The 19792-nt window shown below is 40.0% G+C and overlaps 2 protein-coding genes across 4 annotated transcripts; both read left to right on the top strand.

Moving 5' to 3' along the window:
- The first annotated feature begins 667 nt into the window (after nt 1-667).
- ppm1kb (protein phosphatase, Mg2+/Mn2+ dependent 1Kb) lies at nt 668-6632 on the top strand. Of its 3 annotated transcripts, none has more exons than XM_028417959.1 (7): nt 668-797; nt 2713-3226; nt 3338-3438; nt 5211-5376; nt 5536-5680; nt 5982-6116; nt 6446-6632. In XM_028417959.1, exons 2-7 carry the CDS (start codon nt 2766-2768, stop codon nt 6575-6577), a joined length of 1140 nt encoding a protein of 379 aa, XP_028273760.1. In that variant the 5' UTR covers nt 668-797; nt 2713-2765; the 3' UTR covers nt 6578-6632. The 3 variants fall into 3 exon arrangements, with proteins under 3 accessions (XP_028273760.1, XP_028273769.1, XP_028273778.1); XM_028417968.1 differs by having other exon boundaries at nt 782-911; XM_028417977.1 differs by lacking the exon at nt 668-797 and adding an exon at nt 815-937.
- Nucleotides 6633-10285: 3653 nt separating this feature from the next.
- LOC114443686 (ATP-binding cassette sub-family G member 2-like) lies at nt 10286-19014 on the top strand. Its single transcript, XM_028417945.1, has 15 exons — nt 10286-10497; nt 11163-11222; nt 11314-11428; nt 11802-11954; nt 12064-12221; nt 12476-12627; nt 12709-12804; nt 13021-13271; nt 14301-14383; nt 15762-15851; nt 15926-16047; nt 16128-16282; nt 16389-16478; nt 18669-18781; nt 18867-19014. Exons 1-15 carry the CDS (start codon nt 10286-10288, stop codon nt 19012-19014), a joined length of 1998 nt encoding a protein of 665 aa, XP_028273746.1.
- The last annotated feature ends 778 nt before the right edge of the window (nt 19015-19792 follow it).

The following is a 19792-nucleotide window of genomic DNA, read 5'->3' on the forward strand; positions in this document are numbered from 1 at the left end:
CTCTCTATAGCTCTGGCGTTAAACCATCAGCGCAGTACGAAGGAAAGAGTTAACTAAAGCTCTTGTGACAGTAACGCTTAATGAGTCTTCTCATTGCTGCATTTTACTTCTACATGTGTATTTTCCAGGATTATGCCAAACACTGCCAGACCATAACAACGACGATTGCATTATTGCAGAGATAGACCAGTTTCTCTCAATTGTCCCTTGGTGCTTTATGGTCAAAGTAGGACACTCTTAAATTGGATGTTACACACATATTTTTCTTGAGGACTATAGTCATCTCGTCGCTGCAGACTCTGGATATGTAAAACAGCACAGGGCAATATTACAGTGCCAGGATTGAGTTCAACTCCCAGACCTTAAATTCCAGTAAGTTACAAGAATTCAGTCCTCAAAATACCTAAGTAGTGCAGCAGCCATACAGAAGGAATGACGATGAAGCATGGATAAAATGACGTCTGTCAAAACTGTGAAATTCCCCATGCTGCACTTTCCAAGCATCAACATGACAATCCTGCTCTGACTGGCTGCTGGAAGCCAAAGTTGCCACTTAATGATTGGTGCACAAGGCTGCCATTAATCCCAACATCGACCAATCATGGGCGCCGCTCATGGGGCGTCAATGGAGGGGTAAACTTTTCCAGCATGCCGATTGGCGCAGTGACGTCGAGGACCTTTTTGATAACACTGACAACCAGACGAGGGCGGCGGTTTACATTCAGTCAATTCAGTCAAGCTACTCTTTCTCACCTCTAGAAGACAGCGAGTATAAGAACAAACCTGAAAGACTTGAGGTATGATATTTAGCTAGTGCACTGTTAAGAGAAGAGTGGAGTATTGACTACATATTTGGACGAAGAGCGAACTTCTTGCTGCGGCTTGCAAACCAGATAGCTCGTCAGCTAAAGGTAGCTATCGTGATGCCGTTAGCTAGGTAATGCTAACACGATAAGCTGTTTACCTTTATTGCTACTTCATGCGAGGGGTGTTTTTCATTATTGCACTAGTTTATTCATATGAGTATGTTCATATTCTTTTAAAAGAGGCGACACAAGCTTTGCTTTTAATGTATTTGGATAGCGCCATCTTCTTAGCGCACATAGCTACGATAGTTGCATCATTCTTCAGCCTTAATGTCATCTGTCGTTTTGCAGGTACAATATTAACGTTTCTGCGACGTGCTGAAATGTTAGGATGTAAAGAAGAGTGTACATTTTTAGCCACGGCCAGTTAACAAACACAAACTGTGCCGTTATGAGTTTAGTTTTAATTTCATCCACCTTAATACTTATTTTAATTGGCTTAAATATTAGTTGAACATAGTTATATGGTAACAGCTTTGTAACACTCGCTGTGAATACCCCAGGATGTTATGTTTATATTGAGCCAAGAATAGAAAGGTTCATGGAGATAAAGATGTATTCAAAACATTAGTATCCACAGATAATACTGTCCTACTATGAATGATATTGGTGTCAGATTCAGAAATGCTTTAACCTGTGAATATTTGGCATACTATAGTTTACTACTGATTAGTGTATATTTAATGGATTTCCATAAGATACTTTTATTCGCTCACATTTGCACACAACAACTGTCTTAGCTCAAAGTCAAAGGTCTTGTATAAACATACATAAGCCAATCATATATTTAAATAACATGACAATAACACCAGTAAATCTGTTCAAAGAGCAATATATGTGTTTTCTAAGGAATAGTAAGATTAAGAGTTACATGATTAATTCCCTTAGGGAAATTAGGTTGTAGTAGCAGCAGCGTATTTTAAAGATAGACAATACATACAGTATATAAATTAGGCTTGTGCAAAATCGTATCGTGTGCAATTAATCGTCAGAAAAACTCACCGATTAATATTTGGTTAGTGTGCGACGTACTCACCATCACCTGCAGGCGCACACATGTGAGCCCACAATAACAATAATGGCGGAAGGCAGTGGTATTCAAGTAAATGATGCGGAGCAGCACGTTCCTAACAGAGGTTCAACGTCTGTCACCGTAAGCCGGAGTACGAAGAAAGCGCAGGAGGCCACATCGCCGGCTACAGCTGTGGTATTTAGTGCCGTGATGCATACGCGACATGCATTAGGTGGGAAGCGTGGAGCTTTGGTTGTTACCATAGTAACCGGATGTTTGCTCGTATTAAAAGAATGAACTCCGACTGGAGAAGCTGCCTCCCGATCTTTATTTAAGGACTCCACAGCAAGATAGGAAAACAATAAAGTCTCCTCCAGCAGATATTGGAAATAATTCCACTCAGCCGAGAATCCGCGATACGTTTAGTCACTGTGCTCCTTACAACCAAAGTAAGTGCTGGAAGAACGTAGGTTGATCAATACATATTTCAAACATGGCTGGTTTGTGCCTAATCACTACTTACCAGCTTTAACATGTTCGAATGAAGTAGTTAACTTGACTGATGATTTGTCAGTATCATTTTAGAACAATGTGGCGGTTTAGAGTCAAAAACATGTAAGTGCAATTGTCATCAATTAATCGTCAAATCAATCATTATTGGCTAAATGCCACAGTCAACCATGATTAAATTTTTTTGCCAATATCGCCCAACCCTAATATAAATGTTTTTCTGCATATTTTATGTTTATTTGGCTTAGGCACAGAAAACAAATTTAAATGTACATCTCAGTGTGTGATCTAAAAAGTGTTTTTGTTTTTTTGTGTTTTTAACAGCACTCCTCTTCATCTGCATCCAGTGCTTCCTCTGTGTTTGTGCTGTCAGGGGGATGTCATTAGCCTGCCTTGTGCACCTGGCAAGGTGCAGTGGTCCAAATGTGGTTCGTAGCGGTCTCTTTCGGATGACCCCTTCATTTCAGCACGACTGTCATCTCCAGTTTCCAGACATCCGCAGACACCTCTACAGCCCTTCAGACAAACGACACAGCAACACACGTTTTGATGCAGACAGCAGTGGCCGTCCCACTACTTGGGATTCATTTGGTATCTGGGATAATCGTATTGATGAGCCTATCCTGCTGCCTCCCAGCATTCGATATGGCAAGCCCATTCCCAAAGTTAGCCTATCAAAAGTAGGCTGTGCCTCACTCATTGGTCAACGCAAAGACAATGAAGATCGCTTCCAGGTCTCTCAGATAACCGACAACATACTCTACTTTGCTGTGTTTGATGGGCATGGTGGACCAGAAGCAGCTGACTTTTGTGAAAAATACATGCAGAAATTCATCTTGTAAGGAAAAAAGATCATTTATCAATATCAGTTGTTCTACTTGAAATTTATTCAGTGTTTTTAATATAAAATGTGACATTTTTGGGGATTTTTCTTTTGTTCTTGTTTCAGGGACCTTGTGGCAGAAGAAGAAAATCTGGAGTTAGTTTTAACAAAAGCCTTCCTTGAAGTTGACAAAGCTCTTGTAAAGCACTTACACTTCTATCCAAATGGTAGGTTCTTTCATGTTACTTTCACATTTGACTGTTTTTACACTTGAGCATATGTAATGGCACTTTTTTCTCTCTTCAAACCTAATTTACTTATCCTACTCAGGCTGTGAAGCCTTGACCTGAGCACTTCTGGTTAGAGGTCTGTCATTTAACCCCAAGTTACTTAATAACTTTTAACCGATAAACAAGTTACAGGTAGAGCAATCACTAGTGCTTCACTGCTGCCAGCACAGCATCAACACATACAGACAGGCAACAAATTAAAGGAAAAAGCTAAACAAATAATGAATGAAGATCTTTTCATACAACAGCATCTTATGCTGTGTTCGTCAGATCATAATCCTGCATAAGATCTTTTATTATTGTGTTACTTTAGACCGGATCGTTTTAGTGCTAATCCACCACTACTAGATTATGTCCATTGCCTTTAAACACTGGCTGCTGTAGAGACCTTTGGCAAACCACCAAAGCTTCATGTTGTTTTTCCTTTAATTTGTTACCCATCTGTTTCTACTTTTGCAGTTTATAAAGTATATTGTTTAGTACAAACGGTAAAATTGTAATTAAGGGTAATTTGAGCATCCCATGAAACAATTATAAAAAATAATATAAAAACTTATAGTCCATTATTGTCTGACTAAATCATGTTTACATGTTTTCCCTAGTTATGTGGAATCTTCAAACTAGCTCAACTCGTTAAGGTTAACTGTTGATATAAAAGCTAGTGTTCCTGTTATATGGCCATGCAATGGCCATTTGTGTGTGAAATGTCCCAATATGCCTGTATGTGTGTGTGCATGTTATCTACGGCAGCTGCTGACCCAGCTAAGAGCTGGAGGCCCTTGGCACCAATGTGGATGACGAGAGGCTAGATATTGAAGGAGAGTCCAGCGGGTCCTATATCCTGGACTACTGGAAGGTTCCCTATCTTTCTCTCACTCCTCTCTCTCTTTCTCTCTCTTTTCTCTTCTTACCAAGTGTATGCAACGCTTCTTGTGAGACAATGCTTCAGTTTAACAAGTTGTATGAGATGTGTGTTGTCAGTGACAGATCTTGTCCATGAGATGCAGCATGTTTCATTTTTATAATAGGCTAAATATTGATTTCAAAGACTTCCCCTCCCCCCTCAGAACCCCAAGCAGTTACAAGATGTTGTTCACTCCTGTCATATAGTCCAGACAGCCCCTTTTTACTGCAATATAAAGTTCTGCACATCCATGGAACATCACAGAAGTAGGAAAAGGTCAAACATGACTATATAGCACCGTTTTTCAGATAGAAATAATAAAAAGATGGAAAAAATATTTCACTTTAATTTTAAATAAAAATCTGTATTATGTTTATTTCTTTCAATGGATAATAGCTAGAATGCAGGCACATATATGTCATTCCTCAAAGAACTAAAGCATCTGCTGCTCAAATGTTCTTTGCCATACTCAATAAATGAATATATATACACCAGACACTGTTAAGTGTTGTGTACCAGAATATTTCTTGGTTCCGCTTTTCACTTAACTGCTGTAAACATTGCTCTGGACCTCAACTCTATGCTGTTCCACAGTTCAACTGCATGTGCGACTGCCTCCTCTACTGTTTACTGTGTAATCTGTAGTTCGCTGTAAGTCTACTATGACTTCCCACCCATGTTTTTATGTTGCAGTGTATGGATGTGTGAATGTGAGACACACCATGTGGTTGTTGTGAACAGTGACTTTATGTGTGGCTCATCATAGCTTGTTCCAGCTCTGATGTTTGTTTTTATGTCTCTGTAGTACCCGGGATGAATGCAGGAACCACAGCCACAGTGGCCCTACTGAGAGACGGCATTGAGCTGGTGGTCGCAAGTGTGGGTGACAGCCGCGCCATGCTGTGCCGCAAGGGCAAGGCCCTCAGACTCACTGTTGACCACACTCCTGAGAGGAAGGATGAAAAAGAGAGGTACATATCATGATGTTGTGAATAATGCAAAGTTTGAAAACACACAGAAACACTAATTTCTTTCAGAAGAAGAATCTCTTTTCAGCAGTTATTTACAAATTTGGGTTCAAAACTTCTTGACCTGAACTCAGATTTCTTTTCGTTTGCACCTGCCTCAAGGATAAAGAAGAGTGGAGGGTTTATTACATGGAATAGTCTGGGACAACCAAATGTCAATGGCAGGTTAGCAATGACACGCAGCATTGGAGACTTTGATCTGAAGAACATGGGAGTCATCGCCGAGCCTGAGACCAAAAGAGTATCGGTAGGTTTGTAAATGAATTACAACAAAAAATGTGTTTCAATAAAAACCAACATTTTCATGGCAGTGTTTAAGGGATGGTACAGTGGAAAAAAACTGCTTAATGGAAAATAATATTTTTCAAAATTTCTGGATCTATTCTATTTTATTTTTCGTTTAATAATCCATATCATCCAAAACATCATCCATAGTAATCTAAATAAAAGTTACAAGTCTGTAAGACACTGTTTTATTATGTCTTTCTACTGCTTTCTTACTGGTTTTAAAATCTTAGTAATCTTAGTATTGCTTATTGTTTCCTCAGTTGCACCATGCGCATGACTCCTTCCTGGCCCTGACTACAGATGGCGTTAACTTCATTATGAACAGCCAGGAGATTTGCAATGTTATCAACCAGTGTAATGACCCCAAAGAGGCCGCTCAGAGAATATCTGATCAGGTAACGCATGCATGCTCAACGTTTAACACCTACACCCACAGTGTGTGTGAAGGAAGAGAGCTTTGACTGGCTGTTGTTTATGCCGTTTGTTTATTTATTTATTGTTTGTTTATCAATCAGTCAAATTAATTATTATTAATACATTCAAACATTCACACTCACTGTTTCAGTTCTAATCATTCTCTCATAAATGGTAGTTCCCTGCAGAAAGGCAGTGTTAAGCACACAGAGAAAATGAGAATGTTACATTTTTTAAATACAAGTATTAGTATTTTAAATACAAGTTAATACAATGAACATATGAACGTTGTCTTTCTCTTCTCTCTCAGGCTCTTCAGTATGGTTCAGAGGACAACAGCACAATCATTGTGGTGCCATTTGGCGCCTGGGGGAAGGCCAAGAGTTCAGACACAAGTTTCTCCTTCAGCAGAAGCTTTGTGTCCAGTGGTCGGTGGGCGTAGACAGCAGGATTTAAAGGTGTGGTCTGTGGACCTAACTAATGTGTGCAATATATGTGCCCTTGAAGAAATAAAGAGTGGTTGTCCTGAACAATGATATCTAGTAGCTCCAATATGGCATTTACACTAGCCAAATACTTACTAGCCTCTGTAATAAGAGGCACTAAATAATACTGGTGCACTAAATTTAAAAAAAAAAGTCCATCTACAGGTCTATCGAATAGAAGACAATACACCCCATTGATGCTAAAAGATAGTTTAGCAGTTTGATAGTTAAATTTAAGTATATGGCAGGCCAGTAAGACTATTTTTTCAGACAGTCTTGTTTCCAGGTCGCTTTTTATTTGTTTAGCTTTTTATTTTTATTTCCAAGGGTTAACTAGGATACAGTTTTAATATCGCATCAGAATTGGACACAATAATTTGTCACTAATTTGAAACTATTTAATCTCAGTTCGACTAAAATATAAAGGTCATGAGTAAGTAATTGAATAAGTCACTGTCTGGGTCTTAATAATTGTGCACCACTTCCCTACAAAGAGCTACAACACTATTTCTTTGTATAGTAAATACTAGAGCGCCACTGAAAAGCGTTGATGCCCATTTTCACGGTTGGGGTGGGGGTGAGTGAAGCATTTCAGTGGCTGAACTGTAAACATGAGACATTCATGTTTTTGCGATTTAAACATTGTTCAGCTTGTGTGAGTGTTAATATCTGTATAAATTTGAAACAGGTCTTGCTAGTGCAGTAAGAGGTGTTCAGGGTACAGATGTGTACAGTTTATATTTTGTAAATAATAATAATATTTATGTACACCTGGAAAACTGATAGTTCTCTGTTACGTTTGCCTAATATTTCTGCTAAATCTCTGATCAGAATACATGTGTGGAGCGTTGGCCTTGCTGCTTGTTTTGTGTAAATCCACATGATTTTGACTGTAACACAGCTGTAAGAAGTAATTCCTCATTTCCACCATGTCTGTCACTCAGACAGACCAAAGCACACTTAATGCAATGTTAGACACCCGTTCAGCTAAGAGCCATGTATGACAATGTGAATGTTTGCTTAAATGCCCTCCATGACTAAAATATACAATAAACCCCTGTATGGTGTAGGAGTAAATAAGCTGTATACGGTGTCTTGGCTGGCCTAATGTGAGTGGATACATTCTCCAATGTAAAGCAAACTGTAATCATTACATGTACTCTACAGTTTTTGTTCACTGTTAGCGTTATCTTTTGCCTTGTCGTCGTTAAAGCTAAACACATATTTATTAGCATTTTATCTGTGAAAACATTGTTTGTCATACCAGTTTTTCCTTTCTAAATGTTTTCTTCTTCGTTCACATTCTGAATGAAACCTTTATTATAAAGACTTTGAATCTATGTTCTGTAAGTCCTCTTATGCTTTATAGCCCATCTGTATCTTCCACTGTGTGTCCAGTCCAGTATTTTATCATATTATGTTTTACTGCCAATTCAAGCATTGTAGCTGCTGCCGTGTACGTGGGACCTAAATGTGACTGTTTCAACAACATTGTTTTCTGGTCTAAATATGTTGTGACATGGCAATTAAATTGTAAATCAAAAACTTTTGTTGCACCTTTGTGGTGTTCATTGACAAACAGCAGTTGTATAAGTGCAATTTTAGGTTTGGCTACAACAATTGGGGGGAAAAAGTAACAGGCTGGTTGAGAAGTTTGTGTTGTAATGCATGTTTTAACTTTTATATAAACCTCTCTATTCAAGTTGTTTATTAGTGGCCATGTAGAGGGGTTAAATTAGCTTAATTTTCCATATTCCACATTCACTGCTGTTCTCTATAGCATCCAGCTATATTGAGTTTTACCTTTGTTACATGTTGAGGTTTAAGACTGGTAAATGTCTGGTCTGTGTATCACAATGATTATTTACAAATCATGGCCCACTGTGATAAATTACACGACCCGTGGAAGTGGAATTTGTAAGTCAACTCATTTTTATACTGGGGGAAAAGAAGGAAAGACAGGAAAGGGTTAATCCCCTGTGGACTATGGTGGGGTGTAGTTGAGTGTGCGGCTGTGGTGAGGTACCTGTCCCTGCTGTCATGAGCTGATGTTAGTCAGCCTGCCCTGTTTCTCTGCTCACAGTCTGTAGAGCTCCTTGGGAACCAGCAGCCTTCTCATATCCTGATATTCTGGTAAGTCACACAAACAGCGCTTTTATTTACTGTGATTTATGGTGCTGATCATGTCCTGAAAATGTCAGCAACTCCTTAATTCCATTTCTGTAACAGGTCACATGCTTTAGTGGTCACTTGCCTTTATGGGAGAAGTCCAGAGAGGTCCTTTCAAATACAGAATGAAGAGTTATCCACCTGATTTTATGCATTTAGCTGACTCAATTTACGTCTTTAATGACTGACCTTATGTGTCTCATGCGCAGGTTGGGTTTTTGTAATATGCACATTAGTCACACAAACCCTAGTTTGTGTATACAGTAATAGTGACTTTCGGTGGATTTGAAGAAATGTTGGTCATCTGTGCTTATTTAATTTAAACAACAAACAAAAACATTAGGGCACCATGTGCCACAGGGCAATGTCCTCACATTTTAAAATATGTGTAGTAGTTGTAGCAATTTGTGCAGTAAATCTGAAACATGAACCGATATGATCACTGTGAACCTGATGTTACATGAAAGATGGCAGAACAGGATGAAGGATAATATAAAGCACTGAATAATGTTTATACCTCAAGATTTTTTTATTCTTAAAAATTAAATAACTTAGTTTTTTTTTTTAAATGGCATCATAACTTCTCTGACAAAGACCGTAAGCTGTCTGTATTTGATTTCACACCATCCTGAAACCACTTAATATTTATACATGTTCATTTATAGAAAATTGATTCTAGAACAAATTGTTTGTGTGAAACGTCAACAAACTCAAACCTGAACACCACTGAAAGTGCGTTGTTCCTTCTCAGATTGACTTTGTGTGTTCAGTGAAATATCAGCTAGTACCACTGACTGTGTAACAGAAATTATCTAAAGTAATGTAAAGTTTGCTGCTGTGTGTTCCCTTTACACAGTTTATTTTTATTCTTTTATTCATGTTTTATGTGGTGTTGTAACACCCAGCTCTTAATGCGTCTGTCAGCGTGTTTCATTGGTGCCTAACATCCTACTCAACAAGAAGAGACTTATTCCAGTAGTGCATTTCATTATTTTTGGGGTACCTGTTCATCATTTAACAGTCACCACTGCATTTTAAAAGAGAACTGTTTTTTATTTTTATTCCACTATTTTTATTGGATAACAAAAGAGCTCTATATAACTGTAATTCTTATTGTAGACTTATTACTTCTACTTACTAAGTGTTTAAAAACAATGAAATGCTATAATTGTAACTCTGTGTTATGGGAGGCTGGAATCATATCAACATATATTATAAATATATATATTATATATATTGCCATATATTATATTATATTATATTATATTATATTATATTATATTATATTATATTATATTATATTATATTATATTTCTGAGCTACTTTTTTAAGTGCTGTTATTTTTTCTTTTAAGTTTGATTTTTTTTTTTTTGCATTATTTTCACTTATAATGAGTTGTTATGTGTGCACAAATATGATTTTAGAAAACTCACTTATATATGTACACTTATGTATTTCACTCTGTGGTCCCAACAGTGCGGCGGCTGCAGAGGATGATGGAGAGAGCCAATCACATCAACATTGCCATGACAGAGGACACTGGTACAAATGGGATCAAACGGTCAAAGGTTGGCACAGCCATGGATCAGAACAAGCAGCCGCGTGGGTCCACTGTGAGCTTCCACAACATCCAGTACAAAGTGCACCTGAAGAGCGGCATCTTATGCAAAAGGAAGGTCACTCCCAGAGAAATACTGATGGACCTCAAGTGAGTGTTCTAAAACACATACAATGTGTCATTGATCATTTTGGGTTATTTATTTATTTACATGTAAATCCACACGTCACTGTGGCTTACTTACTTAAAATTAAACTGTCAGATATTACAAACAAAAATGTACTTTTATTGGCTCAATATAGACATTCTTACAATCCTTTTGAGTCCCTTAATTTGGGGAGGTCTCGTTAAAGACAGATACTTTAACCCATTTTCTTACCTTATAAAACAGGGCAGCACTGAACAGACTCTTATAATGGCTTCTTTCAATGGTGTTAAATACAACTGACATTTCCCATGGAAGAATGAATCATTTCACACAAGTTTTTGGGCCCTTTCCTGCTGCAGTGTTAATTATATGATATTAAGCATGGTTTCCTGCATATAATCTCTCTGATGCACTAAAGAGCGGTCTGCCAGGGAAACGAATTAAACAGCATCACGTGATCTACCACCAGTCTTTTAATTGTAGTGCTGTTGTGTAACTGTTTTATCTGTCAAAAGGACTTTGTTTCAATCATGGTCATGATATCTGTAATAGATGCAAAACAAGAAGAACATTTAAAGGGCTGTAAGAGTTTGATCAGCTTGTCCAAGAACCACATTAATGCATTCTGTCTCACACCTTCTATTAACACTGTGGTATTGTCTTGTAGCGGGATTATGAGGCCTGGCCTGAACGCTATTCTTGGACCTACTGGAAGTGGAAAATCTTCGTGAGTGCCGCATCAACCTGTGAAAAAAGGAAAAGAACAGAAAGAAATCCGAATTTGATGCATGTAATATATGTTTCTGTTTTCACCGAAGATTCTTGGATATTCTGGCTGCAAGAAAGGATCCTGTGGGTCTCTCGGGGGAAGTTCTTATTGATGGAGCACCGCAGCCTCCAAACTTCAAGTGTCTCTCTGGCTATGTGGTTCAGGTGAGTTTGAGTTGAAGCCCATACTTGTTTTGGACAGAAGTTGCAAACTAAACACTGACACTGTCTTTAAAATGATAACTTGGCACAGATGCTTATTTACACACTGAATAGTTTACTGTACTGTGTGTGTGTGTGTCTGAAGACTGAAGATCATTCTCTTGTTTGGTCTTCACAAGCCCCTGAGATAAATACCTGTAAATGGAGCATTATGATCAACAGCTAGTGACGTGAGGTGTTGTTGATGAGAACAAAGCTAATGTAAGACTGAAACAATGAGCTGAAAGAGATCCAGTAATAAAACCTTTAAATGAAAGTGTGAAACTGCACAGTTGGGCAGGATGTCTCTGACCTCACCCTCCTGTGTCCCTCTTAGGAAGACGTGGTCATGGGCACTCTGACTGTGAGGGAGAATCTACGTTTCTCTGCAGCTCTGCGGCTGCCCAGCTCTGTGCCGCAGAGTGAGAAGGAGGCACGAGTCAACCACCTCATCAAAGAACTGGGCCTCACCAAAGTGGCTGACTCCAAGGTAGCTCTACTCACCTGTCCTCTCAGCCGCTGCCAGTCAGATTCATTTATCTGTCTGTTGGTTTTCTCTCTCTCTCTCTCTCTCTCTCTCTCTCTCTCTCTCTCTCGAGGTGGGCACACAGATGACCAGAGGAATCTCTGGAGGAGAGAGGAAGAGGACAAACATCGGTATGGAGCTGATTATTGATCCTGCAGTTCTCTTCCTGGATGAACCAACCACAGGCCTGGATGCTAGCATGGCCAACTCTGTCCTGCTGTTATTGAAAAGGTCTTTTTCTTAAAGAATATTATATTTTTAAGACTTTTAATTTTCCTATTTTAAGTTCAAATATAGTAACTTGACCATTGCATATATGAAGGTTATGCTATAATTACCACAACTGTTTGACACATCTTAACACATGCTATAACATATCCCACACCATTTCTCTTTGCCTGTTTACTCCACTGGACTTAATACACTAAAATGTAAAGGAAATGTCTGTTTCTAATATCTTTAATTGTATTATTAATTGTTTTCAGAATGGCCAGTCATGGACGAACCATAATCATGTCCATCCACCAACCTCGCTACTCCATCTACAGACTGTTTGACACTCTGACTCTGCTGGTTAGTGGTAAAATGGTGTACCATGGACCAGCGCCAAATGCTTTAGACTACTTCGCCAACATTGGTAATAATGTGCTGTTAAACCTTTACCACTAAATACACCTGTGTCGTTTTCTATGTTTTAACATTGTGCTCTGCGCTCCAGGCTATCCCTGTGAGCCTCACAACAACCCAGCTGACTTTTTTCTGGATGTCATTAATGGAGACTTCACCACCACAACCAAGGTGCACAGCTCTGAAGGTAACAGCATGTAGAAAACTACCCAAAATAACTGGGAATAAGATCTGAGTTACTTCTGCCTCCATATTAGGATGGACTCACACACATCACAAATGTCATGATCATTTAATCTTTGTAGCATTTATCCAGTTGTCAATAGACATATATAAGAATTGATTTAAACTTTGTCATTAAATAATAACCACAAAACCCATTTACCTTGTGTGTGCATGACAGATTTGGACTTTGAGGAGATCAGTAGCTCCCGGCAGAGCATTGAAGAGCGCCTTGTGGAGGAGTACAGGAACAGCAGCTACTCCAGTGACACACGGGCCGAACTGGAACACATCGTGCAGGATAAAGAATGTATATCCCGTCCAAGGTCCCGCACCATCACCTACAACAGCTCCTTTTTCCACCAACTACGATGGGTTCTCAAGAGGACCTTTCAGAACCTCATGCTGAACCCACAGACGTCTGTAGCCCAGGTAAACATCTTCATCAGCCGTTTGAGAAACACATTGACATGGTCTGCTTCTCCTCCTCCTCCTCTCCAGCAGGGGAATTTACTAATAGACCTTTAAAGCTCACTGACAAATATACTGTCTCATTTGCCTAAAGTTGGTGTAAACAGATTTAGAATTTGTTGAAGTAGTTTTCCAGAATCTCCTTTGTTTTAGCTGCTTTAAGCAGTAATTTATCTTCTCCAATCAATGCAGGAAGTCTTAAGGCAGGTATGTCTGTGGTGAGGTGCAAGCCCTGGAGTACAAATCAAGTTATACATATGTAGATAATCTGTAATTGAATTGATTATTTCATTTTAAGTCACAGGTTTGGACAGCATGTTGTACCATTGTCACCTTCTAAAGAACAGGGTGCACGTTCATCTGTGTCATCATAAACAGGATACACAGAGGTCAACCTAACGCTCTCATTAAAGTCTCCTCACTTTAAGAATTATTAACAGCTAATTGGCCCTAAATAAGTCAAAATAATCCTTGGGGGTGGGGGGATCTAGGTGGCGTGGGTGCAGTAATCGGCTTTGGTGACTGTTGTGACCCCACTCTTGCCTCTTTGGGCCAGGATCTGAACTGATATCATATCTGGCCAAAGCCCCTTGGCCCCGGTCTGGGACTCATCACATGATGGCATCATGACCTATCCCTCCACTGCCCCGCTTCCACATGAGGGGCTGAGGGGAATGAGGTGAAAAAACCTTATTGGCTTATCCCTTCACCCTGGGAACCGCTTAGTCCTGTCATAATCTGTAAATTGTTAGGCTTAAAACTTGTGTCGCTTGTCTCTGTCATCTTCCCCCTCCAGCGGTTGAGGAGGAGGAGCACGGCGTTAACTTGACCTCTGATCCTCTGAGAGATGATGAGAACCCCTGCACTGATTTGTCTTTATATTCATCCACACTAACCTCTGGTTTCTGGACTTTCATTCTGTATTATAATAGGGCTTTATAAACATTGTTACAGCCTCTGATCCTACACCTCTTTGTTTGACATGTGCAGCTGGGAGTCAACATTTTCCTCGCTCTCATCGTAGGAGCCATTTTCTTCGGAGTCAAAGACGATCAGAGTGGAATTCAGAACAGGTGACAAGACACACATAACCAGACAACTGCTAGCTGAAGGCTAACGTATTAAAAAGTATTAATGCCACTTTTCTACTAACTTTCAAGAGAGAAAACAGAAAAACTTTTATTTCTATATATTCTAAAGGTTTATTCCTGACAAATGACCCTTCCCAGAGAGCAAAATTGGTGTGGCACAAATCTGGCTCACTTCAACTCTCTTATCTGGCACACTTATGACGTGGAATGACAGCACTCTGTTAATCCACATCGATTTGTCCTTTCTGAGCCACAAGCAGGCCAGACCAATAGCCACATCTCCACCAAAACTGAACCAAATACACTGTAGCTGGCCTAAATCAGGGCCACTACAGACTCACAGGCAGATTACCCAGTGCTTACTGTGCTATATTTGGTTTATCGTAGGTGGGCCACTATTATATTGATAAAGAACAATCTCTGCCAACTGTGCCACCTTCTTACCAAATATGGGCAGCTGTTGGTGTGTGACTTTTGGGCCATGTAGAGAATACAGTGTAAAGAAAAACACATCTTAGCCAATAGAGGCCCACATAAAATTTGGGGATTTTGAGCCACATTTTTTATTTTACATGTGGGCCACTAGAGGCTCACATCCATTTCGTCAGGGCCAGATGAAGGCCACCAGTGCCGTATCAATGCCTGGAGTGGACTACATTCTCTTGCTATCTGGGTTACTTCAACTAATAAAAGGCAACAGTAGGAAATATATTTCACAGTTAGCAATGTTAGCATGTCATGTATAAAGGCAGTTTATGTTTGTACGATATTCCTAATGAGCTGCCACACAGGATAGCAAGATGAAAGAGCCGGCAAACAACACGAGCAAAGCGCCATGCTTTAGGAGGATTTTTCACAATCTGTGTCGTATAAATAAGATTAAGTCAATGACTTTTGACAAAGAGGTGTGAAAAGAGTCATTCCTTCGCAGCTAATCCTCTTACCATACATTATTCGGCACAACCTGGTACTTACAAGTCCAGTCAAGTACAACAGAAACCTCTTTTCTTTCTGTGTTTGCTTCAGTGGAATATAAGGACCTAATGGCATTATGTTCAAGGTCAGTGCATACATGGGCAGCATGGCAGGCTTGTGGCTTAAATGTTTCAAGTTGCCACCCCTCCATCCCCCTCAGTATTAAAGGGTTAAGAAGATCAGAAATAACATAGGAACGACAGAGTGGAAGGATTGTTTTGAACCTGCACCTCAAGCTTTATATTTGTACTCAGATCTGTGTACAAGGCGTGAAAATGTCTATCAGATTAACCGCTGCACTGCTGTTTGGGTAAATTGGGTTCAAGTGAAACTAAAAGTGCTGCAAAGACTGAATGTAAATGTTGTTATGTGTATTCCCCCTCAGGATGGGCGCCCTCTTCTTCATCACTACCAACCAGTGTTTCAGCACTGTGTCTGCAGCTGAGCTCTTCATCATTGAGAGGAAGCTGTTTGTGTGAGTACTGAAAAAGGACTGAGAAGAAGCTAGGAGTAGGTTAACTGAAGCTCAATGTGTTTCTCTTGTGACAGGCATGAGTACATCAGTGGCTACTACAGAGTGTCTGTGTACTTCCTGTCGAAGATCCTGTCTGACATCACACTGCGCACCATCACCTCTGTCATCTTCAGCTGCGTCGTCTATTTTTTGATTGGTAAGTATACACTGAGAGTGAGAGTGAATACTGTTTAAATATTCACTCTCTGTGACACGTGTGTGTGTGTCCATCCGCAGGGCTCAAGTCCACAGTAGCAGCCTTTTTTGTCTTCACACTGACTGTGACTTTGGTGGCGTACACGGCTACAGCCATGACCATGGCTATCTCAGCTGATCAGACCGTCGTGGCTCTCGCCAACATCTTCATGACCATCACCTTTGTCTTCATGATGGTGAGTGACACAAAAAACATGTTGGCACCTTAATAAGTTACAGTCATGCCAGTGCAGCTGTCAGTTGGGGAAAAAAGAGCAGAGACTGAGTTGGTGCTGTTTCCAGATTTTTTCAGGCCTCCTGGTGAACCTGCCCAGCATCATGGACTGGCTGGCTTGGCTGAAGTACTTCAGTATTCCTCGTTATGGTCTTGCAGTAAGTCAACAAATTACATTCCTGACTAAATGTGACAAATGTCAACATTTATATATAGTTCCTAAAAAATGATACTTAATTACATACACTGTTCATAGCACATATGCTATATACACCATTACACCCATTTCTTTTTTTCTTACTAAAGCTCTTACAGATCCAGACTTTTGCTGTGTAGCTATTGACTTACAGCATGCTTAACTTAACAACAACCCATTCTGTCTGTGTAGTGTTCAGGTCACAGAGTGTACTGAAATGCTCTCATACTAAAGATCCTGTACAGAACAGGGTGACCTCTAACTCTCATGTCTTGTTACTAATTGGCCAAAATACACATATTCTAACATACTGGTCACAGTGTAGGATTATGCAAATATGATGTCTTAATAGTTTTTGATATCAAAGCGGTACATAATTATGGTATTGTATAAGGGGTGAACACATGCAAAATGAAAATGGATAGACACACCCCTGCATTTATATTTACTATTAAATATTATATTTACTACACTCAACAAAAATATAAACGCAACACTTTTGTTTTTGCTCCCATGTTTCATGAGATGGACTTGAAGATCTAAACTTCATTCCAGATACACAATATTACCATTCCTCTCAAACATTGTTCACAAATCTGTCTAAATGTGTGATAGTGAGCACTTCTGCTTTGCTGAGATAATCCATCCCACCTCACAGGTGTGCCACATCAAGATGCTGATCTGACATCATGATTAGTGCACAGGTGTACCTTAAACTGCCCACAATAAAAGGCCACCCTGAAATGTGCAGTTTTGTCTCACAGCAAAATGCCACAGATGCCACAAGCATTGAGGGAGCGTGCAATTGGCATGCTGACAGCAGGAATGTCAACCAGATCTGTTGCTCGTGCATTGAATGTTCATTTCTCCACCATAAGCCGTCTCCAAAGGCGTTTCAGAGAATATGGCAGTACATCCAACCGGCCTCACAACCGCAGACCACGAGTAACCACACCAGCCCAGGACCTCCACATCCAGCAGGTTCACCTCCGAGATCGTCTGAGACCAGCCACTCAGACAGCTGCTGAAACAATTGGTTTGCATAACCAAACAATTTCTGCACAAACTGTCAGAAACCGTCTCAGGGAAGCTCAACTGCATGCTCGTCGTCCTCATCGGGGTCTTAACCTGACTCCAGATCGTCGCCGTAACAGACTTGAGTGGGCAAATGCTCACATTCGATGGCGTCTAGCACGTTGGAGAGGTGTTCTCTTCACGGATGAATCTCGGTTTACATTGTTCAGGGCAGATGGCAGACAGCGTGTGTGGCGTCGTGTGGGTGAGCGCTTTGCTGATGTCAATGTTGTGGATCGAGTGGCCCATGGTGGTGGTGGGGTCATGGTATGGGCAGGCATCTGTTATGGACGAAGAACACAGGTGCATTTTATTGATGGCATTTTGAATGCACAGAGATACCGTGATGAAATCCTGAGGCCCATTGTTGTGCCATACATCCATGAACATCACCTCATGTTTCAGCAAGATAATGCACGGCCCCATGTTGCAAGGATCTGTACACAATTCTTGGAAGCTGAAAATGTCCCAGTTCTTGCATGGCCAGCATACTCACCGGACATGTCACCCATTGAACATTTTTGGGATGTGCTTGACCGGCGTATACGACAGCGTGCACCAGTTCCCACTAATATCCAGCAACTTCGCACAGCCATTGAAGAGGAGTGGACCAACATTCCACAGGCCACAATAGACAATCTGATAAACTCTATGCGAAGAAGATGTGTTGCACTGCATGAGGCAAATGGTGGTCACACCAGATACTGACTGGTTCTGAGTCCCCAGACCGCCAATAAAGCAGAAACAAAATGCACATTTCAGGGTGGCCTTTTATTGTGGGCAGTTTGAGGTACACCTGTGCACTAATCATGATGTCAGATCAGCATCTGGATGTGGCACACCTGTGAGGTGGGATGGATTATCTCAGCAAAGCAGAAGTGCTCACTATCACACATTTAGACAGATTTGTGAACAATGTTTGAGAGGAATGGTAATATTGTGTATCTGGAATGAAGTTTAGATCTTCAAGTCCATCTCATGAAACATGGGAGCAAAAACAAAAGTGTTGCGTTTATATTTTTGTTGAGTGTATTTGTACACTTTGTGTTGTTGACACTGCTCTGCTGTGTATCTTCAGGCCTTGAAGATCAATGAGTTTGTGGGTTTGACGTTCTGTGAGGAGGCTGTAATCCAAAACACCAATGTGACAGCTGGGATGACCAACTGCAGCATGCAGACACCAGGCCTGGTGTGAGTAGACCTGTGCTCATGCTTCCATGGTACAACACGTCTCCTTCCTCCTCTGAATAACTTGTTTAAACTTGTCTCACTCCAGATGTACAGGCGAGCAGTATCTGGACTACCTGGGGATTGAGTACACTTCCTGGGGCCTGTGGGAGAATCATTTCGCCTTGACTGTTATGACAATCATGTTCTTCATCATTGCCTACCTGAAGCTCCGCTATATCAAAAAGTTCACTTAGCGTGTAATTCTGCAATTTTCATTTTTGTCTTTGAGAAACCAAGCTGACATGTTCTACACGAAAGCCCTATTAATACACACCTAAGACATTTTGGAAAACACACTTATCTTATCTTATTTCACTGTTATTTGCATAACAAAAAGACTGGAAAATACCTCAATTGGCTCTGTAAAAATGCACAACTTTCCTAAACCTCATCACTCAAATAGACAGTGGGCTGGATAACTAGCAGTTAGCTACTAAATAATCATGCTGAAAAAACTGTTGTTGTTGGTATTCTGTCAGGTAGGCACAGTTTTCTATACTTTTAAAATAAAAGGTTTACTGTGGTTTACAGGTTTAATGTGCAGACATGAAACGATCGATCCTTTATTGACAAAAAGGACAGTAAGGGTATTTCCTTAAATGTCTTTGATTAATGGTGTCTTTAGTTTACAGTTACTGATTTGGATATTTTCATTCGTTTACTTAAACTTGTGTTAGCAAAATGTTTCCATGGTGTTTCAGGAACTAATTGGTGAATGTTTTTTTTCAAGCCAGTCTCCATGATAAAATGTGAGGAAACCATAGATCCTCAATATTTCTGAGCCTAAAATATACATCGTACCAACACTTCCTGAGAGATTAGGAAAACAGATGAAGTTCCATCATGTTATAATAAGTGGATAATGGCAGCTGATGGAAGAATTCTTTTCATGGCATGGCTCATGTTTGCCCTTTATGGCTGTGTAATCTTGTCTCTCTGTGTTACAACATGACATTAATTTCATGGAAATAT

This window comes from Parambassis ranga, chromosome 1, assembly GCF_900634625.1.
Source record: "Parambassis ranga chromosome 1, fParRan2.1, whole genome shotgun sequence".
Lineage (NCBI taxonomy): Eukaryota > Metazoa > Chordata > Actinopteri > Ambassidae > Parambassis > Parambassis ranga.